Source organism: Scleropages formosus, chromosome 18, assembly GCF_900964775.1.
Source record: "Scleropages formosus chromosome 18, fSclFor1.1, whole genome shotgun sequence".
In the NCBI taxonomy this organism is placed as follows: domain Eukaryota; kingdom Metazoa; phylum Chordata; class Actinopteri; order Osteoglossiformes; family Osteoglossidae; genus Scleropages; species Scleropages formosus.
Window position 1 is genome coordinate 16,996,157 of NC_041823.1, and position 21,416 is coordinate 17,017,572.

Consider the following 21,416-nt stretch of genomic DNA (forward strand, 5'->3'; position numbering starts at 1 on the left):
TACCAGTTCTTTTTTCCAATTAGTCATTACTAATTAATTTATCTGACGATTTTCCCAAGTGATTCTATGCAAGGTTTTAATCCTAAAATACTTGCAGTTTTTTTCGCTTATAGAGTGCCCTGCACCGTGGTCCATGTTACAGTATCTTACAATTAAACGACAATTTTCTGGGAAGTGTTCCAAGCTGATAAACCTAATGAGTTGATGAGCCTCAACTATTTTACTAGGAAGGAAAACAGTGCTGATTTGCACTGGAAATAAAATACACCAAATACAGCAGAGGGCCGACGCAAATGTTTTGTGAATAGAATGTTATCGCTACCCCTAACAACTCCGATGCCCCCCGCGCAGCGCGCTGCCACGCCCCCATGGTGGTGCCGCTGTCCAATGAGCGGCTCAGCGCCAGGCGGTTTGCTCAGTCCCGCCACTAGCCCCTCCCACGCCTGTCCTCCATTCGCTACCTGCGCCGCTAGGAGACGTCTTTCATCTCATATGAGAAAATATTATATTTCCTTAAAACAAGGCCTTGCGAGAACGCCAAAAGCCGGTCCTTTACACTGTCTTTCATTCAAGTCATTTTTTTTGTCGTTTGAGCAAAGCTTCGCCAGCATGTCGCGCCTGTTGCCCGCTGTCACGCTGCCGCTGCTCGCGCTGCTGGGAATCGCTGTGCTTGCGGCGGGCAGCGATGTGCTCGAGCTCAGCGACTCCGACTTCGACTACACGGTCGCCGAGCACGAGACCATGCTGGTGGAATTCTTCGCCCCGTGGTAAGGCCGGGCCTCGCGCTCCACGGATGGTTTCGGAAGACGTCGGTTGCGGCGAAATCATGCTGAGCATGAAGCTTCTTTGCGACACGAAATATAGAGAGTGGTCTGCCCGCGTCAAGTAGCTCCTCTCGATGTCGCAATCATGCCTCAGGCTCAGTCCCGGCTTCAGTCAAAGCACTAGTCTAAGATTTGGTTGCATTTTCGAATAATCGACCCGCATAAGATAAATACTTGAAAAACCACTGCAAGACAGCTTGAATTATAGCTGGGACACATGTCATGGTGGTGAAGATGTTGCTGATTCCAGCTACACTACAGTTAGTGAAAATAATGATAAAAATATAGTCAAATAATGATCAGTTGGAAATCGAAATGTGTGCGCATAATTTGTGATACAGTAGACTGCAGTAGTAGTAGCTGATGTTGGACCCGTGACAGTAACTTCAGCTCTCACCGAGTAATGTCCGTACAGGACACAACCTCGCGACTAAATATGTATGCGAGGCTCTAAGACTTGTCCTTGTATGCTTATGTTGTAAGTACTTTCCTCCAAATCATGTCACATAGGTAACACTCCAGGTAACTTATTATTTTTGGTCCCCTGGTGTTTATTCATTAATGTATCTTCTTTTTTTCCCCCCTCCTTCTTGCCTGTGTGTGATTTTCTTACATCACATGCTCAGACCTTGACTGGTATATTTGTGTGTGTTGTGGCCCTTTTCAGGTGCGGTCACTGTCAGAAACTGGCCCCGGAGTACGAGTCTGCGGCCACTCAGCTGAAGGGGACCGTGCCCCTGGCCAAGGTGAACATGAGGCGCTCACAACCACCTCCCTCACCTCCACACACACACACACACACATTTTCTGAACTGCTTGTCCCAGGGAGCCAGAGCCTAACCTGGCAACACAGGGCGTAAGGCTGGAGGGGGGAGGGGACACACCCAGGACAGGACGCCAGTCCGTCGCAAGGCACCCCAAGCGGGACTCGAACCCCAGGACCTGGTCCAACCCACTGCACCACCGCACCCCCTCCTCACCTCTATTCGTGGCTTTTTCACCTGGATTCACCATCAGTTCTCCACTTTCATACTTATTCACCACTCTGCTTTTAACACATCCACTAGAAGTGCTGCTGTGAGCTAATCTGAAATTGAAGAATGATGTTTTTTTTTTTTTTTTTAAACAGTAGGAATAGGGGGGTGCTGTGGCATAACAGGTTTGACTGGGTCCTGCTCTCTGGCAGGTCTGGGGTTTTGAGTCCCGCTTGGGGTGCCTTGTGATGGACTGGCGTCCTGTCCTGGGTGTCCCCCCTCCCCCTCCAGCCTTACGCCTTGTGTTGCCGGGTTAGGCTCCGGCTTGCCGCAACGCTGCTTGGGACAAGCGGCTTCAGCTGTGTGCACGTGTGTGTGGGTAGGAATATGAGGAATGATTGTTACCAAATCCATGGCAAGAAATTGAGAGCTAATAAGGATTACTGTACATTGACAGGTGTCATCGATCATGCAGCCTTCTGTAATTCCACCCTGTAAACAATATTAGTCACTTGTACGTACTGGCATTTAAATCAGTGAGGACTATTGTCGGGGTTGTCACTTTTACAGAGCCAATTTTGGAAATGCAACCAGGGTTAAATTTTGCACTTATGTTCACAACGTACAGTTGAAAATGAGTGCTTGCCTAGTTATTCTTTACTGACCAATCTGTACAAACTTTTGGCTTCCTTTCACAGCCAACATACCAGTTTTACCGTAGCTGTTAGATGGTATGTCCAGCAGGTTAGGCCGCTCATGCCGCTAACTAAAGAGCACTGAGAACTTTGGGGAAATACATTTTCTTGCATTCAGAAGGTTTCGCTTGAAACTTTGAGGATGTCGTCTCATCTCATCAGCTAAATTAATTATTGCTCCACTGTCATCTTGCCAGAATGTGACTCTACTCCTGCTTGGTTTTTATCTGTGGTTTTTTTTAGTCTCTGCTATAGTATGTTACTGTTTATGATCACTAGCATTCCCTCACCTGTGCTCCGGCTGTTGTGGACATTTATGCTCTTGTTGCCCAGGTTGACTGCACAGTGAACTCGCAGACTTGTGGACGTTTTGGAGTCAATGGCTATCCAACTCTTAAAATCTTCAGAAACGGACAAGAGGCTTCTGCTTATGACGGTCCTCGTAGTGCAGGTAAACTGTCCCTACAGGAACTTCTCAACCAGTTCATGTTTTTCCAGATGTGAATATGGAACAAGTTTTCATTGCATGTTTGTGATGTAAAGCATATATATTATTGTGCAGAAACAAAATATCAGGCAGTTTAATTTTTAGGCTTTGTGTGGGTTAAGTTACATTATGTCCTGAATTTATTTTCGTCACATTGTCAGTATTTGTTTTTTCTCAGCTGTAAGCTTATGATGGTGGTGTTTGTGATTGGACTGCTTATTGGTGTACAGAGGGCATTGTCAGTTACATGAAGAAGCAGGCTGGGCCCAACTCAACACCTCTCCACAGTCAGGAAGGCTTGGACACATTCATTAACAATTTTGATGCTAGTGTTGTTGGTAAGTTTGACTTTATAAGTCTGGTGATTCTTTCAGGGTCCACTGGCAGTATGTTCTTCTACATATCTTTTCGAAGCAATCGATAGGCGTTCACTGCATAGCACATCATCATCAAATATTCAGTTTTTTAAATTGTCTGTTGCTTTTCATGTCTGTTTAGTCATCATTTTCTGTTTTTGTCTGCATGCCCATTTGACTGCTTTCTCTGTGTGCATCAGGGTTCTTTTCTAGGAGTGACAGTGTGCTGCTGGCTGAGTTCAAGAAAGCAGCCAGTGCTATGAGGGACAGCTATCGCTTCGCCCACACCACAGGGCTGGAACTAGGCCTTAAGCATGGGGTGGAGGCAGAGTAAGTAGAGACATAGAGGGATAAAGGTAGATCATCCTGTGAAGGATCAGGGAAACTAAAGGATTCACTGGAAGAATCAGGGATGGGAATATTTAATGTTAAAGAAATACAACTGACTGCCAGAAGAGATATTGGGAAAATATGGTGACAGGGAAAAATATGGACACAATAAGAGTTTTCTCACAGTTCTGTTAACCCACCTTTTCACTATCCAATCTAAAACTCCAAATAGGAGCGTACTGCTCTTCCGGCCTCCTAGACTCAACAGCAAGTTTGAAGAAAATGTGTTGAAGTTCAGCGATCCGATCTCAGTCTCCTCACTCCGTAGGTTCATCAGGGACAACATGTGAGTGTTATGTGGTGCTTATGGTTTCACAGTCTTGTTAGTAACTGTGTAGTTCAGTAGGAGTCTTTACCTGAAGTGCTGTATGTTAGCCAATAGAAGCCTTTCAATGTAGTATGCAAATTGTACTTACATTTATGGGGATTATAAAAATCTATTAATCTTTGTCTGCTTTTGTTTAGATATGGAATGTGTCCTCATCTGACTAGTGAGAACAAAGATAATCTGAAGAACAGGGACCTGGTGACAGCCTACTATAATGTGGACTATTTGCGCAACCCAAAGGGCTCCAACTACTGGAGGAATAGGTCAGTGAATCTGTTGATTATCAAGTTAAACTGATCTTTTAGTGTGTTCAGATGAAGATAGATGTTTCTGTATAATATTAAGCACTTTCTCATTAAGAACTTAATTTATCCATCAAACCCCCACTTCATTTTAGGATATTGAAAGTAGCAACACAGTTCCAGTCTCGAGGCCTGAGCTTTTCAGTGGCCGACCGGCAGGAGTTCCAGGATGATCTGGAGGAGGACTTTGGCATTTCCCCTTCAGATGGAGCCGAGTTACCTCTCATAACCATCAGAACCCGGGAGGGCCACAAATACATCATGCAGGAGGAGTTCACGTGAGTTTCAACATATGATCAACACTGCAGTTATATTAAGGCACACTTAGTTGATAATGTTTTTTGGGCTCGTAAAAGGAATGGACGTTTACTGTAACCAGTTTGTGATGTGCAAAAAAGGCAGTAATATCTAGAAACTGTTGCTTCTAGGCGAGATGGTAAAGCCCTGGAAAAGTTCCTGGAAGATTATTTTGCTGGGAAACTAAAACGTTTTCTCAAGTCAGAGCCTCGACCTGAAAACAACAATGGTCCTGTCAAGGTGTGCGTCCATCCACCCTGTTTTAAAAATGTTTCACTTTATTCACTATACAATACCAACACTTACCCATTCTTTTAGCTTATAACTTTTTGTCCCTGCACAATTGTAGGTAGTGGTGGCAGAAACATTCGAGGAGATAGTTAATGACCCAACAAAGGATGTGTTAATTGAGTTTTATGCCCCTTGGTGTGGACACTGCAAGAACTTGGAGCCAAAATACACGGAACTGGGAGAACAGGTGGGGACTGTATAGTGTAACCATAAATCTCTTACAGAAATGAAAAAAAATCAGTATAAAGAAAGTCAGTTGTATTATTGTTTTTAGCATCAAAATGTCCTGTAGACAGACAATTGACAATTTGTTCTTTTGGCTCCAGCTTGCAGATGACCACAACATCGTAATTGCCAAGATGGATGCTACTGCTAATGATGTCCCATCCAACTATGATGTCCAAGGGTGAGTCTTCATTTCACCACCTCTTGCTTGTCCCATCAAATCACAGAATTGCTGTCTCCAATCAAATGCAGGGTTGTCTTTGCAAATTAATTACCTAGCTTTTTCTTATTTTTTCTTCTGTTACATTTTCCCCTTATTGTTTGCTATTGTATTCTCTCATATTGTAGTTTATTCTCACCTGCTAGTTACTTAGAATTCTGTTATTTTTATTCCAGTTTCCCAACAATCTACTTTGCAAAAGCAGGAATGAAGGACTCACCTATGCCATATGAGGTGACATTCTGCTATTCAAATATGTACTTATGGCATTAACATAAATTCCAGTCTACCTTCCTGAATAATAATAATAATAATAATATGATGATGATAAATTATGAGTTTATGCACAAGGATGATGTACTGAGCGTTTCTTCTGTGTTTCCAGGGTGCTCGTGAGGTGAAAGACTTGCTGAGCTTTCTGAAAAAAGAAGCCACACACCCCCCTATACTGAGTGTCACCAGAGATGACCTCTGAGATGGGGAAGAAAGGGAGGATGAAGAGCAGAAAGTGTGCAGTTAGAGAAGGGGTTTTGGTAGAGAAGTGCTCCTGGTGTTTCGAGACTACATTGGACCGTCCAGTTCTCAAGGAGTTTTGTGGGTGCTCCCGCTGATTGTTACACTGAGCAAACAAGACAAGTAATGCAATCAGTAATTTGGACTAAACCAGCAGAGTTTAATTTGTAAAAGGCACAACCTTTCTACTATGGGGGAAAACACAATAAAAACTCTATATCATAAATGTTTTGATGAAAAATGACCTCAGATGTAAGGAAACTGCAAGACTTGAATAAGCTTGAAAAAAAAAAAGTTACATAGGCACTCAAATGTCCACGTGCCTTAGTGTGTTCATCATTCCTGTGCAACAATGTATTTCGTAATTCTCTTCCATTTACCAAAACGGCAGGAAGGTGCAGCCTTTACAACGGAGGCTGAAATGAAATTACCATAAATGCTGCCATTAGGCAGCCATACATTCGTCAGTCAATTATCAGTCCACATTTTTGAGAGCTTCTATGTGTAATTTAACATTTGAGCACAGTGTGATTCTTTTAGGAGGCCTAATCAGACGGTTCAGGAGTTCGAGTGTTGGTTTGTACTCTGTTTCACTGAAGTCAAAATTATGTAGCTATTTATGTAGTTCAGCCATTTTGTCTATGGTTATATATCAATTAATTTTGTTTCATAAATGTCATCCCTGAAAAACTGAGTTGAAATTGTATTATTAAGAGGATTCAGATAACCACACAGAATTTAAATAATTGGTTTTATACTGTTAGTGGGGGCTGGAAAGTTCTGTGATATGTGTCTGTACTCCTGCAGTTTCCATTAAAAAGCAAACTTTTACAACCTCAAGTAAAATATGTATCCTAAAATTTTGTTTCATATTTTCTAAACGTGCATCAGTCGCAACGCCGGTAGCTCGATGGAAATTAAGGAAGTTATAGTTAAAACAATAATTCTATCAAAATGCGCGATCTTTCGTAAAGGACTACATAGTCCATGAAGTCACCTTGTGCGCGTGCGCATGTGAGTAACCGATGAACTGGAAACGGAACAGTAGTATCAACGCACATGTCCAGAGTCATTGTTCCTGCTTCACATTTCACTACTCTTAAAGATTTAGTTGAAGTTACACAGTAATAGAAGTTGTCATTTTCAGTCTATAATTTAGCCTGTTCTCTTTCTGCCATTTTATTCGAGCTTTAACGCAGGTTGCAAGTGCCGGTCAGTCATAGAAAAAGCGAACAGGCAACGCCTACGTCTGATGTCCTCCAGTGAATATGCAGTGTTTTGATTGGTTTGGCTCCCTGTCATTATATTTTTCCGGTTGCTCATTGGCTGACTGGAACGTTCACTAAGTAGTCTGCAAGCTCCGTTTTTTTGTGCTCGAGTGAGAAGGTTCCAGTCGGTTGTCTTGCACGCGGAGTCAAAATGATGGGAGGACCAGTTCTCGTGTTGAGTGAGTATAACATTTACTGAGCTATCTTTGGCTACTTCAGTTGTATATATTTAAAACCACCGATAAATATGTACGTATCAGGTTTTGGATGGTAGTTGTGTACGATATTTCCAGTTTTTTTTTTTTTTTTCTTTTTGGGCGACGTGGGATTCTGCTGAATCAATGGCACCGGCGTCGTAGGGCCTGGTCTCAGCTTACACACGTTTTTAAAGCAGCTAGCTGTGTGTGCTGCTGACCTTTGTTTTTTTTTTTTTTAACTCTAGTAATTCACTTGAGTTGCGTAGTATCCAAGTTTCGGGGTGAGAAAGCAGTTCCTGCCATTTTTTTGCTGTCCGATGGTGGGCCAGTTTAGTCAATCAATGAGCCTGCCGGATATACTGGGGTGTGTTGGTGAAGAAAGGAACGCAATTATATAAAATGAGTGTTTTTTTACTATTGTACAGTCAGTGTCGAGTGTGTACAGTGTGTGACTCCTGTTTCCAGAGTAACAGAGTGCGGAGATAGTCTCTTCAGAGTTAGGGAGGATGCGACGTCGTCGTTGTGGCCAACCAATGGCATAAGGCATGCAATGGCAAATTCCCATCCCGAGAGCCTTGGCCCGTGCAGTGTTCTGTTCGCAGAGAGATACTGTGTGACTCTCGAAAGCAAGCAAGTGTGTGTGTGTGTGTGTGTGTGTGTTGAAATACAGTTGGCGCCGAGGTTCAGTCCTCCAGCCTATTAATGAGATTGAGTGTAATTAATTTTAACCTGAGGCTAGAGTTGAGTGCAGCTTTCCACTAGTTCCATGTTCATATAGCAAAGCTATTAAAGTTTATAGAAGAAAAAAATAGAAATATGATGGTTATAAATAATGTGCACTAAAGGGTCCTGTACTTAGTGTACAAGTAAGTACAGGTTACATTTGATTTGGGGCTTTCCACACACTTGGGATAACTGCCTTTTTTTCCTCGTAACGTGTATTTTGTATGAACTTTTCTTCTGCTTTTTTGTAGGCCAGAATATAAAAAGGGAGTCTGGGAGGAAGGTCCAGACAGGAAATATCAATGCTGCAAAGGTGAGACTACTACATGAGGGTATCTGAAGTACAATAAGAGATGGTTATGGGATTGCTGTGGTGTGTTTTCAGATTAAAATACTTTCCTTTTTTTAGTCGGTTATTCACTGTTCTGAAATCCTAAGAACATAAACCAATTTATGGTAGCTCTTAAAGAGACTTTCTGTAGATGAGGGGACACTACATGCTGTAAGATTTGTAGAACAGATATTGTTGCTTCTGCAGTATTTATACAATCTATGAAAAAATCAAACACAATCTAATGATATATCTTGGAACAAATCTGCATCCCATGTTTTTAAGCAACGCTGTGTCAGGCAACATTTATAGTAATGTTCCCTAGGCATATGTGCAGTTTGTGAGAAATCATGAATTCTCAACGTTATCAAACAGACAATAGCAGACGTAATCAGGACCTGTCTTGGGCCGAGAGCCATGATGAAGGTATGTCATTAATCTTTGTCGTAATATAATTATACCCTCTGAGAATGTCTGTGAAGGCAAAGTTGTCTTCTGTTGGAAGCTGTAGATTTCTGCTGATTCTGATGCTTTAGCTTTATTATAATTGAGTTGATGATCCTTAAGGGTTCTGTCTTCTGTAGCTCTGTTAGGGACAGGTGGCATTGCAGTGGTTAGAGCCTTTGAACCCAAAGGTTGCAGGTTCTAATCTCTCTCCGCTAGCTGTAGTACACTTGAGTAAGGTACTTAGCCTAAAGTGCTCCAGTAAAAATTATCCTGCTGTATAAATGGGTAAATAATTGTAGGTACCTTAACATTGTAAGTTGCTTTGGAGAAATGAGTCCGATAAATAGTGTGTTTGGGTCTTGTATGGATACAGCAAGTAGTTTTCTTCTTACAACCCACATGTATAAAATCTGTTGAAATAAAAACTTTTGTTTAGTATGAAATTACTGAGCTTATTTTGGTAATTAGCAAATTTTAACTTCTTTCTGTATGTGCAGATGCTACTTGATCCCATGGGTGGAATTGTAATGACCAATGATGGCAATGCTATCCTGAGAGAGGTGAGAATGTCATGACTTATGACAAAGCAGATGTTAAAAGTGCACATATTGTCTGTTGCCTTTCAAAGTTATAAAAACAGTTGGAGTTCTTAAGTCCATTGTCTTTTTTTTTTTTTTTTTTTTTTTTTATTATTTTTAAAACAGATCCAGGTGCAGCACCCAGCAGCCAAGTCTATGATCGAGATAAGCCGTACCCAGGATGAAGAGGTTGGGGATGGAACCACCTCTGTAATCATCTTGGGTAAGTGTGTGGTATTCCATGCTGACCAAAGTGATCTGTAACATACAGTGAGGTTTCTCATGCATTGGGCTTTTCCAGGGAAGGCAAGTACAATACTGTATAATCCATATATGTTACTAGGTTGTGGGGCAGATTAACCAATTTTTGGATTTCACATTTATATTTATTCATTTAGCAGATGTTTTTCTCCAATGTGATGTACATCTCAGGATTTTACAGGATGTTTCATTTCTTACTTTTAATCGTCATAGTCCTCACCTGTATAACTGAAACGTTATTACATATGAATGTATCATCTGTATTCCATCTGTAGTTATGGAATGTGGTTTCTGAAGCTGTGTGTCAGGCTATGTCATGAGTCCGCTGTCCTTCACTAGCGGGTGAGATGCTCTCTGTGGCTGAGCAGTTCCTGGAACAGCAGATGCATCCTACTGTGGTGATCAGTGCTTACCGACGGGCTCTGGACGACATGCTCAGTGCACTTAAGGACATCAGGTACAAACTTGCAATTAAGCTCTGTATCTAGCACACTTGCACCCTCCTGTCATGCATTTTGTTTGACTTTTCTTTGTTCATAAACATACTGCTAATCCAGTGTTTAAAATTCTTCTCGTTCTTCTGCAGCACTCCGGTGGATGTCAACAACCGTGAAATGATGCTTAAAATCATCAACTCTGCCATCAATACCAAGGCACTGAGCCGCTGGTCAGGGTTAGCCTGCAATATTGCGTTGGATGCCGTACGTACTGTGGAGCTGGATGAAAATGGCCGTAAAGAGATTGACATCAAGAAATACGCCAAAGTGGAGAAGGTACAGGCAGACATTTGTGATATTGCTAATGTTTTTTTTTTTTTTTCTTTTCTTTTTTCTAAAACCTTCTGTGTCCCAGAAGCAGTAAGGGACTTTGAAATAACATGGAATAGTAATTTTTATTTATTTATTTTTTATTCATATACAAGCAGTTTCAGCAACAGTAGTTGAAAATTTACAGCGGGTAGCATAGTGGTTAGTGCTACTGCCTTTGGACCCAAAGGTCACAGGTTCAAGCCTCACCTCTGGCTGTAGTACCCTTGAGCAAGGTACTTACCCTAAATTGCTCCAGTAAAATTACCTAGCTGTATAAATGGGTAAATAATTGTAACCTCAACACTGTAAGTTGCTTTGGAGAAAAGTGCCAGCTAAATGAATAAATCTAAAATGAGTTTCTTTGGAAAAATTTCCCATGACTGCACATTTCTCGGTATGTATCCTGAATATACAATTATTTGACTAAATGGCTCGCACAGTCTTGCCTTTTTAATATGTACTAACAAATAGTTCAAATTATGTAAATTTCACTACGATGTAAAATGTCACTAGAATGTGTGTCATACTATGTTGTACTTTTTTACATGAAGGTCCCTGGTGGAATCATTGAGGACTCCTGTGTACTGAAGGGTGTGATGGTAAACAAAGATGTGACACACCCCCGCATGCGTCGCCTCATTAAAAATCCTCGCATTGTACTCCTGGACTGCTCCCTGGAGTATAAAAAGGGCGAGAGCCAGGTATAAAAGACACTGTAGTGCTGTTAACCTAGTGTCTATAGCTGTGTGTTGACCATTTAAGTGTGATGTATGAATGGGATAGATTTGAAATGTATGAAGATGTTTGTAATATTTTCAGTTGTTTTTAACATAAGAATTGCTGAATGTTGGTTTCCAAAAAAGTAGACCAACTCACAAACTAACATTGCCTACTGATAATGCTGCAACAATCTTAAGGTCATCTCATTATAGCAGTGGTGGTTTCTCTTTTGCTCAAACTTCCAATTTCAAATACTATGTCTGTGCTCAGATAGCACAGCAATGCTGAGGACAAGGATGACCAGGCCCCCATCTCTTTCTCCTGCCCAACAGACTGATATTGAGATCACCCGTGAAGAAGATTTTGCAAGAATTCTGCAGATGGAGGAGGAGTACATCCAGCAGATCTGCGAGGACATTATCCGCCTCAAGCCTGACTTGGTCTTCACTGAGAAGGGCATCTCTGGTACCGTGCCCACAGAAGATGTTTCACTTTCCTCTTGATTCTGTCTGACACTCTGTCCTTGCATATCTCTGATAGTTGTACATGAGTTTAGGTCATGTTTTCTTCAATCTCATTAAACCAGTACAGGGAGGAGAAAGGTTTAACAATTGCAGAAATAAGATCCACTATATTCAGCTTTACAAGTGAAGTAGTATCAGTGGAGAATACTTCTGTAAGGGGACTGTGTCTTTAGGTAAAATTTGTCTGTGTCTCATTTGTCCTACCCTACCCCTCACACAGACCTGGCTCAGCACTACCTGATGAAGGCCAACATTACTGCTATCCGCCGAGTCAGAAAGACGGACAACAACCGAATTGCCAGGTGAGTCCCATATCCCGTTGTCTGGTTTTGCCAGACAACTGACTTCATGTGGTTTTTGCCGCCTTTCATAAAACATATATATGCTCTAAATTTGACATTTAATATCTGCCCTTAATACTGACTACATAATTCCATCCTACCCCAGAGCCTGTGGCGCACGTATTGCAAGCCGCACGGATGAGCTTCGAGAAGATGATGTTGGGACAGGGGCAGGGTTGTTTGAGGTGAAGAAGATTGGGGATGAATACTTCACCTTTGTGACTGAGTGCAAGGATCCAAAGGCTTGCACCATCCTGCTGAGGGGAGCCAGCAAGGAGATCCTGGCGGTGAGAAAGAGCGTACAATAACAGAAGAGAGGGATTTCAGGAAGTTGAGGGAAATTTATATTTTATGGCAAATCTTTTTTTTACTAATCTTAAATTTTTATTTTTTTAACAAAAAGCCCGATGTAAATGAAATGATGCTTTTAAACCAAGAAATTCGATATGAATACATGTGAACTTTGTCACCATAAGCAGATATAAACTAATTTTAAATTAATCACATTAATCACATCACTTAATCAGAAGGATGTTCTTATTTTGAATACATACGTAGGTTGTGCAGTGATTTCTTAGTGCATGATGACTGTAGCATTTCTGTCTTCCAGGAAGTTGAGCGCAACCTCCAGGATGCCATGCAGGTGTGCCGTAATGTGCTACTTGACCCTCACCTGCTGCCAGGTGGTGGGGCAGTAGAGATGGCTGTATCCCAGCGACTGATGGAGCACTCCCGTGCCCTCACAGGGGTCGAGCAGTGGCCCTACCGTGCTGTAGCCCAGGCCCTGGAGGTCATTCCCCGCACCCTCATTCAAAACTGTGGGGCCAGCACAATCCGTGTGCTCACCTCACTCAGGGTAAGAGAATTAAAACTAGCCTGCTTGCATTTTCTGCTTTCAGACCCAAAGGTTAAATACAGAGTAACTTCTGAAGATATGAACACAACTGTGACCTGAAGTCTGCTTGTAACGTTCCATAACTTGAAAGTCAGTTTTAGCCTTAATTAAAAATGAATAAAGCTTACTAATGCAGACCTCTACTAATTGGCTTGCTAGTGTGTGTGAAAACCTCAGATACAGCTTTAATGTTCTGTAAGACCTCACTGTTTTACTAAATGAATACCAATTTTTTTTTTAAAATGACTATGTCTATCGATTGACTTATCAGTTCATCTCAAGCAGGTGCAGCATTTGACATCTTCCAAACACTTTCAGCTTTATCTCCACTTTCATCTAAATAATAGTACACATTGTCTTACCATTGCTGTTAGAATCTCTGGCACTTTTTCACTTTTCAGACATGATTAGAGGTTAATGTTTCTTAAAATGGTACAGAAACACCCAGATATTAGACATGAGCTATAATCGTGAAAATCAGTTGAATTTGGGTGGTCTCCTGCACCCACTCGATTTATAACCTGTGTTTATAAAGTACTACAGATGCATTTTAGAAAGTGCATAAGTGAAGAAAATATGCTGTGTTTTGGAAAATAAATATACTGGGAAAATGTCAGCTTAAATTTGTAACATGAAGAAAGCATTGTTGAGCTGTCGGGTCTTTGACAATCCGGAAATTCGTGGATCTTTACTGTGGCCTTCAACTCCCATAAAGGATGGAGACAGAACTATATGACCTTGGTGAACTGTTTTGTTAGTTCAGTGTTGCTGTGTGTTTTGCTTTTTTTTAATTTTTTTTTTTTTTTTTTTAATGGTCTGCTCAGAAAGTCAGCCCCAGGCTTAAAGTATCTCCTATGAATGCACTTCTCTCCAGGCAAAACACACCCAGAAGGACAACGTCTCATGGGGAGTGAATGGGGAGACAGGCACCCTGTCTGACATGACCGAGCTGGGCATCTGGGAGCCGCTGGCAGTGAAAGCACAAACATACAAGACTGCTGTAGAGGTGAGTCCTTTGGCCCCAGGTTTGTTTAGTCCTCTGACTGCTTGTAGTATTAGACTGTCTCTCCAAGCAATGGATTGTAGTCACTGATTTAGGAAGTTCATTTCTGTCTTTCTCACTCATCTCCAGACTGCCATTTTGCTACTTCGTATTGATGACATTGTTTCGGGACACAAGAAGAAGGGAGAGGAACAAAGCGGGGGAGCCCAAACTGGGGGAGGCCAGGAGGCGGAGTAAAGGAAGATGGCTAGAGGAAGAGCTGGATGAGGATATAAGGGTTCTTTTTGGAGGGGAAAAACATAGAGGGAGATTGGAGGGAGTTTCCCTCAGAGGCTTCCACTATGCTAATAATTACTAGGTGAGACTGCAACATAAACCAAATAAAAATTGGGACCCATTTCCCAGAATTCTTCTTGTTGAGTACATGGCTAGACCATATTCCTTAAGCATACAGCAGATATCACAAAGGTGTATGCAAGATGTAGTGGTCATAGCTAATTTGTTCAAGTACTAGAAAATGCCCACAACTGGATGGATGTGGGAAGAGTTAGAAAGGAGGACTATAATGTGGGATACAACAATTTAGCGCACTACTTTGAAAATAAGTTTGGACTTTTAAAGTTTCATAGACTGGGATGTAACGCAGTGTTAAAGATGGTTAATTTGTTGTGCTCAGTCTATCAAACCTCAACCTCTGTCTCTATTACTGTGCCCTTCTGGTAAATATTAAAATGATTACATTATGAAATTGATTCAGGCACTCAGACCAGAACTGATAAACTAAGAGCTTGTAGCATATTGTGTGAAAAGTTTTGAACCCTGGATGTCTGTACACACCCTAGCATTTCCTTCCTTTGCTTTTATTACCGTACTCCTTTTTCCATTGTTAATAAAGGTAGAATCAAATACTCAAATCTGTAGTTTTGTACTTTGCCATCACACTACAGATCATCAGCAGTAAACACTAGAAGTGAGTAGAACTGCAGTGCTCCACACTGCCACTGTTAGGGAGCACTTTTCTGAGCCTTACTGCTTGGACACAGAAATAGGAAGAAAATGCCATTTCAAAATAATCCTGAGAGCTTTCTAGCTTCAAAATTTCAAAACTGCCCTTTGTAAACAAAATACCAGCTGTGGCACTTCTTAAAAGAGCTCTGTAGCAATGTTAATGGGCATCAGGCAGGGTAAGGGGTACAGCTGCCACCTCACTGGGAGGACGCAGGTTTGAATACTGTACTAAACTTCCTCATGTAGTACCCTGGAGCAAAGTACTTACCTTGAATTCATACAGTAAATTTATCCATCTGTATAAGGGCTAAAGTGACTTAACATAGTAAATCGACTTTTATTGTTCAGCCTCGGCAGCTGAATGAAAATGCAGTAAGTAAAACAATAATGCCAAGCGCTACAGCAGCAGTAGCGGGGAGGGTGTTTCAGGGGCCCTGGGTCACGTGACTAGAAAGAGGGCTAATCACATGATCTCCTCCCAGCGCTCCGACCGTCATGGGTGCAACCGGCTCTCCACCAGTGCTTCTCTTCCTTTCTTTTTTAAATGTACTCTCTGCTTATGCCTTTTTTGGCGGAGGCGACATGTATCACCGGCAGGTAAGCTGAAACATACTTTGGTTTTTTTACGCCTCTTTGGTTTACGATATCGTTAATAATCTAGGTTCCGTGGCTGGAGGTGTGTGTGCTTCAGAGAAAGGCGGATAGTAGAAGGCCGAGTGTTTACACTCAAGTTAACGTGTCTTTCTGTCCTTGACGATCCATTGTATGCCTCAATATTACCGGTTTTGTCCTTCACAAATCTAAATGCTTGAATAATATTACCCTCACTTCGTTCAGTTTCTTCGTTCACTGAGTTAAAATTATGTACGTGTTAAGACCTCTGTGTGCTCGAAGTTACTAGGGTTTAAAGTTATGTTTTGGTCACACAGATTGATCGCTATGCAAGAAGCGCTGCGTACCGCGTAGACGATGAAATAAAGCATTGGAGAGCCTTTTTGTTAATAGCGCGTGCTCTGCCTTACCCAGGTGTCCATGGAGTTCAATCCGGGCTTTAACAGCTCGCAGACTCCGCCCCTCTCTGTGAACTTGTTGCACGTGAGGGCGCGTGGAGAGAACGACACCCTGCATTTCCTCTTGTGCAGCCAGGGGGCGCCTGCCCTGCTGGTGGTCCACACCAACACCAGCTCTTCCTCTGTGAAGGTGGACTGGTCCCGGTTTCTCTCGGACGACGTCTCGGGCAGCGTGAAGGTGGAACCGAAAGGCAGCGTTCGCTACAGCAGTGCGCTCGTCTTCAGCAGAGTGAGTGCAGTCTCCTGGCTCGTGTTCAGCATGCGTGGGGCCAGCAGGAGGCGTAGTGGTTAGGGCTCTTAGCCTGCAACCTAAATTTAGGTCCCACGCCTCTTGTAGTACTGTTGACCAAGGTGCTTACCCTGACCTCAGGATGTAAGAAGACCTTGCTGCATAGATGGGGAAATTAACAAATAAATTTCAATGTCTAGCATAAGTTACCTTGGGTAAAGCCATCAGCTACACCAAAAGTTTATGTTGTGTCTAGAGTTATGCTTTCTTTAGTCTATTAGTGGCTCTTCAGACACTTGTAGCCGTTTACTTGTGTTTTTAAGTTCTTGTTACTGTACTTTTCTTTGTGATGCCTTATCTTCTGGCAAGATAAAATGTGCACAGAACAATGCGATCACAATTTCCGTGTGTTTCAGTAGGAGATGTAAATGTGGTTGTGTGTATGAAGTCCCTAGCGGTTTCATTTCCGTTTCCCTTTAGTTGTGGGAGTATGACGACGTCAATGACACAGCAGACCCTGCAAAATTGCCTCCCTCCAGCTTTTTCCCTCCATACGAGCTGCAGAACTTCACCTGGGGGGATCTCAACAGAACCACCAATCAGATAGCCCACAGAGCCAAGCTTTGCGGAAGCGATGGCTCTGAAAGGTTCTTCAACGGCTCCTTCTGCCTCGGGGTGAGTACAACACAGCCCAGCACTCGGCTGTAGAACCAAGCTGGCAACGTGCGCCAGCCTAGGAACGTCGCTGTCCGGTTTCACCTAAATTTAGGTGAAAATAAAAGTGCCGACTAACATGCCTTTTCCTTATTTGCACGTTAAGCATTTGAGCGATACCCTAATTAATAGACATCATGTATGGCCTGTGGGGCAAAGTAACTTGTATTAAGCGTGAACAATATGTTAACAGAGAACCAACTCTTGCATTCTTTTGAGAGTAGAATAGTGCAGTCATGTTCATTTAATGCATGTTGTATCAGTGTCATTAAAATGCTTACGGCTGAATCCAACATGGGTACGGTCCATGAGATCCAGCTGTTGGCGAGAAGGTAATTTTATTTCTCAATTTTGTGCGTTTATTTCCATTTTAAGTTGCTAATGTATTTGTGTACATGAAATCTGTGGTGCTTTGTGTTTTTGCAGTTCCTGTCAACATGGTAGGTACTGACTTGGTTTATAACAAGTCCGCTGTCTTGCCTCGTCAGTTTTCCGCATTTGAGTCAGAGGGCCGAGATGGAAGCTGGCCTCGCCTCCTGTACAATGCTAACTCCTCTCAGCTCAAGTTCTGGCTGGAGGGCGTGAAGGAGAGGTCAAACTTCTCTCGCTTCTTGCTGGAGTTGCAGTATGTTGGGAGCAGCAACCTCCCCAGCCGCGTGGAAACGCTGCGGTCCATCGACGACGAGTATACACCCTCCATCTTCCAGGTATGACACATGCAGGCGGAATTATTTAGATTTGAGATAGTGACCAGTAGTTTACTTTACAGAAGTTCATTTAGTCTCCGCTGCAAGCTATTCATACAGAGCACCTAAGGTTCAACAGTAGCACACTGGTGTTTGAACACAGTCCCAGCTTGCTGTATTCTGTTTTGTAGGTATCTCAGTGGGTGTCTTCTCCCCCTAATGCTACGACTCCAATTCTTGGATATGTTCAGTGGAAGCCTGTGGCCTACCGGAAGGCTACTCCAGCTCTTGTAGATGCCACACCTTGCCGGCACTCCACCCCGCTGCTAATGGAGCAGCTGCCTCCCTCAGGCCTGGTGCTGGCATACTTTGGCAAAGGTTATGAGGCCAGTGGACTCAATATGACTTTCAGTATTGCAGGAGATCCCTTCTACAACACTACCCACTACCTCAGCTGGTAAGTCCTTGACAAAATTCTCACGCGATTTCTCTTGCATTCACCTAAGGTCCTGTTAGGCCAACCGGTAGTCAACCGCTAGTATGTTTTGTTAAGGCTTATATAAGCAACTCGTGTAACTTGCATACTATATATACATACACACAGGGCTTATTTTAACTCACATAAGTTTCCTAAAAATACAATAAAGGTCAAAGTGTATGTTATATCTAGTGTTCTATAATTCTATTGCTTTGTGCCTTAAGACTGTTAAATACTGCCAGCTCCATACTATTTAGTCTGTCACTCACTGACGTATACATTTTTGTCTAGAAAAGTAATCCATGTTCTTTGTGTCTTTAGGAGTATGTTAGTGGGTCTAGGCTCGCCTCCCACAGAGTCCTTCTCGCCCTTGGTTATAACCATCATGGCGCTCGGACTGGGCATTCCTCTGCTTTTAATCCTCCTGGGTGCAATTTGCGTGTGCATCCAAAAGCAGAGGTCTGGTCCTCGTGGATACGTACCAATCAACTGACAGCGAGTGTCTTGCCCTGCTGATTGAGTGTGCCACTCTTCTCTTGGAGTAACAGCCCTCAGAATGATCCTTACTACTGATAAATGACACAGGTGCATTTGCCTGTGGATGCACTCCCTCAGTATCACATGGACCTGTCTGAGGAGTGCAAATTTACTCAATTGTGTAAGACCGTGAACAGTGCAGCATCTTCTGCCCGCTTTCAGATAAACATCTGAAATTGGAGCACTACGGTATGTCAATCTATCAGTAGTGTTCAAATCTGCTAGTGTGTATAATGTAATTCCACCTCCTTTTCCTGTAAACTTCTAAAAGGCTTAGAACCATTAACACACCTGCGCTGGCTGAAGACTGCACAATTCTGTAAAAGACTGACTGGCTATTTTTAAGAGGTACTGAAAAAGAGGGGAAATGTATCAACTACATGCAGATTGTACAGTTTGCTACTTCAGTCTGACAGTAATGGAGTACTAGAAGTTCCTCTAAAAATATCCCCTCCACACCATGAAATGGAAAGGGGAAAAATAGTTTAAGGGTTATTCTGGCAGAAAGAAGATCAGAGCTGTCCAGGTCAGAAAAAAAAGCATGGTTTACAAATGAACCACTTACCTCGCAAAATGGTGTATTTTAAGGCTTCCCTTAAATTGTTTATACTGTACTCTTGAATGAATAAACTGAACTTTTGGCTGATGCCTTAAATACTATACATTTGTTCTAAGGTACAAATTAAGTGTAGTGCATTTTTTTAATGTTGAATAAAAATTCTATATGATACTTAAAAGGAATGTCATGCTTCTGAACAGATCATTGCACATGGCTTCAAATTTTTTTTTTAAATAAACACGCAGTTTAAGGTGCTTCAGGTTTTGGTATGCAGTTTTTCCACAATTACCCCTTTTTATTTCCCTTTCTATATTCACATATAGAGTTTAAGAAATTCAGCTCAATTGTATTTTGCCTTTAAGTTCTTAACACAAATGTTTTATAGTGAATCAATTTTTTCCATGTATTCAAGCACCATTTTCCATACATAAAGACTATAAAAATGTAAAATCTTACCCTAAATTCACCCATTTTTTTGTAAACATACTATAGTTCCAGGTGCAGTTTATACATATTTCAATCCTTATTATCCTTTTAATACATGAAGATGAGTTATTTGATCAGAAATAAAGTGTTCAGCTGTTGACACATGAAAAAATAAAACTCATTTGACAATGTTGAAAATTAGCTTTCTAGGTGTGAATCCTGAAGGAAATTCGAGATACATAAGTACTGGTTAATTCATGCATCAAATTTCCATTTTAGAATCCAATTTTGTTGCATGAAAGAAGGATGTAACTCAAAATCTGACAATTCATGAAAGATAAATGCCATTCAGACAGAAAATTCACACTGTAAATATCCTATTGTGTAATAAAGAGGGACATCAGCTGAATATTCTAAAAAGGATTTTACTTGACTATTTGCCTAAGGTCAGTGCTTTTATTCCAGCCAACTCTAGAGACCCCATAAACCTTATATTTCTCTTCCTCTACATTCAATCAGCATTAATTTTTATAGTAGTGATTATTAAGCAGATGCCTTTGTCCAGAGTTACAATGTCAGACTTGCTGAATGCAATGCAAATGAACATTTACTGGAGGAATTGAGGTTAAGTCTCTTGCCTACAAGTCTCATTTGAACAAACCCTTCAATGTCAATCAACTTCAACAACACACTGCAAAATAATTTCTCCCCTGTTCATAAGCCATTGCATACCTAATGAGCAACAATTAGCCCTCAAAGTGACAAAAATTTGACATGCTGGTATCAGCTTGCTTACAGCTTTGGGAGTCGAGTTCCAGGAATTTCATCATCCCTGGGCTTTCTCACCTGTCTCTGGGTCAACAGCACTGTCCAGCTCTGAAAAACAATTTTTGTATAGGTAAGAGAAATGAGGAGATCACACAGTGTAGACAGCTGCCTCCAATAATTATGGGATGGGGAGTCATCATGCAGAGGAGAGGACTGAGACCTAAAATGTACAGTCAACTAAAGTTAGAGTGACAGCTTCCTAATTGACATAATTAAAAGTTGTACACATCACTTTCACATTAACTAAAAACATTATAAGTTCAATTTTAGAAGCAAATTTTATATAAGTCCATCCACCCATCCATTGCAGCAAGTCAGAGCCTAACCCAGAAACACAGGGCACAAAACTGAAGGGAGAGGGGGATGCAACCTGGGCAGGATGGCAGTCCGCCGCAAGGCACCCTAAGCGGGACTCAAACCCAGACCCACCACGCCCCCCTGAACTTATAAGTCCTGAACCAAAATGTTTAGATGGTCCACTTGAGAGACCTGTGAATATCAGGTGAATACACAGAACCTCTTAAAAAGTACAAAATCACAGCATTACTTTTGTAGTGGAAACTGCTGACCCCCTGAGACATGGGCTGTGAAGAAGGTGTGGAACTCACCCATGCTGGTGCTGCAGTGCAGAACAGACAGACCATGGTGTGGTGGGGATGACTGGAAGTTCGTGGACAGAGGGTGAGGGAGCACAGCAGAGCAGGAGGACGGGAGATCCGAGGGAGAACGGGGAAGAATGCTGCCCACGTCCATGGCTGTAAGGTGTAACACAAACACAGACACGTTCAGAAGAGAAGGCAGAATGCAGCAGGTTCATAAACCAGAGAAAGTGGAAGAGGTTTAGTGCTAGTCCTGTATAATTCTGACACGGTATTAATTTCT

General features: G+C 42.0%; 3 protein-coding genes across 3 annotated transcripts; all 3 read left to right on the forward strand.

Annotated features, from left to right (window-relative positions):
* The first annotated feature begins 456 nt into the window (after positions 1-456).
* On the forward strand, positions 457-6,736 carry LOC108941883 (protein disulfide-isomerase A3-like). Its single transcript, XM_018764782.2, has 13 exons — positions 457-767; positions 1,492-1,570; positions 2,827-2,944; positions 3,211-3,318; positions 3,537-3,666; positions 3,899-4,012; positions 4,192-4,317; positions 4,452-4,634; positions 4,785-4,893; positions 5,003-5,131; positions 5,271-5,350; positions 5,566-5,623; positions 5,775-6,736. Exons 1-13 carry the CDS (start codon positions 493-495, stop codon positions 5,862-5,864), a joined length of 1,599 nt encoding a protein of 532 aa, XP_018620298.1. The 5' UTR covers positions 457-492; the 3' UTR covers positions 5,865-6,736.
* Positions 6,737-7,252: 516 nt separating this feature from the next.
* cct3 (chaperonin containing TCP1, subunit 3 (gamma)) lies at positions 7,253-14,457 on the forward strand. Its single transcript, XM_018764749.2, has 14 exons — positions 7,253-7,349; positions 8,342-8,403; positions 8,797-8,847; positions 9,366-9,428; positions 9,573-9,669; positions 10,047-10,164; positions 10,294-10,480; positions 11,068-11,217; positions 11,569-11,701; positions 11,981-12,062; positions 12,208-12,388; positions 12,712-12,957; positions 13,871-14,002; positions 14,129-14,457. Exons 1-14 carry the CDS (start codon positions 7,322-7,324, stop codon positions 14,234-14,236), a joined length of 1,638 nt encoding a protein of 545 aa, XP_018620265.1. The 5' UTR covers positions 7,253-7,321; the 3' UTR covers positions 14,237-14,457.
* An 805-nt stretch (positions 14,458-15,262) lies between these two features.
* glmp (glycosylated lysosomal membrane protein) lies at positions 15,263-19,407 on the forward strand. The gene is made up of 6 exons (XM_018764790.1): positions 15,263-15,604; positions 16,034-16,306; positions 16,787-16,981; positions 17,509-17,727; positions 17,898-18,163; positions 18,506-19,407. Exons 1-6 carry the CDS (start codon positions 15,503-15,505, stop codon positions 18,675-18,677), a joined length of 1,227 nt encoding a protein of 408 aa, XP_018620306.1. The 5' UTR covers positions 15,263-15,502; the 3' UTR covers positions 18,678-19,407.
* Positions 19,408-21,416: the final 2,009 nt, after the last annotated feature.

Coding starts and splice junctions, on each gene's coding strand:
- glmp (XM_018764790.1), top strand. CDS start 15,503: ATGGGTGCAACCGGCTCTCCACCAGTGCTTCTCTTCCTTTCTTTTTTA. Junction 15,605..16,033: donor GCGACATGTATCACCGGCAG/GTAAGCTGAAAC, acceptor TGCCTTACCCAG/GTGTCCATGGAGTTCAATCC. Junction 17,728..17,897: donor ATACACCCTCCATCTTCCAG/GTATGACACATG, acceptor TCTGTTTTGTAG/GTATCTCAGTGGGTGTCTTC.
- cct3 (XM_018764749.2), top strand. CDS start 7,322: ATGATGGGAGGACCAGTTCTCGTGTTGA. Junction 7,350..8,341: donor AGGACCAGTTCTCGTGTTGA/GTGAGTATAACA, acceptor GCTTTTTTGTAG/GCCAGAATATAAAAAGGGAG. Junction 12,958..13,870: donor GTGTGCTCACCTCACTCAGG/GTAAGAGAATTA, acceptor ACTTCTCTCCAG/GCAAAACACACCCAGAAGGA.
- LOC108941883 (XM_018764782.2), top strand. CDS start 493: ATGAGAAAATATTATATTTCCTTAAAACAAGGCCTTGCGAGAACGCCA. Junction 3,667..3,898: donor AAGCATGGGGTGGAGGCAGA/GTAAGTAGAGAC, acceptor AACTCCAAATAG/GAGCGTACTGCTCTTCCGGC. Junction 5,351..5,565: donor TCCAACTATGATGTCCAAGG/GTGAGTCTTCAT, acceptor TTTTTATTCCAG/TTTCCCAACAATCTACTTTG.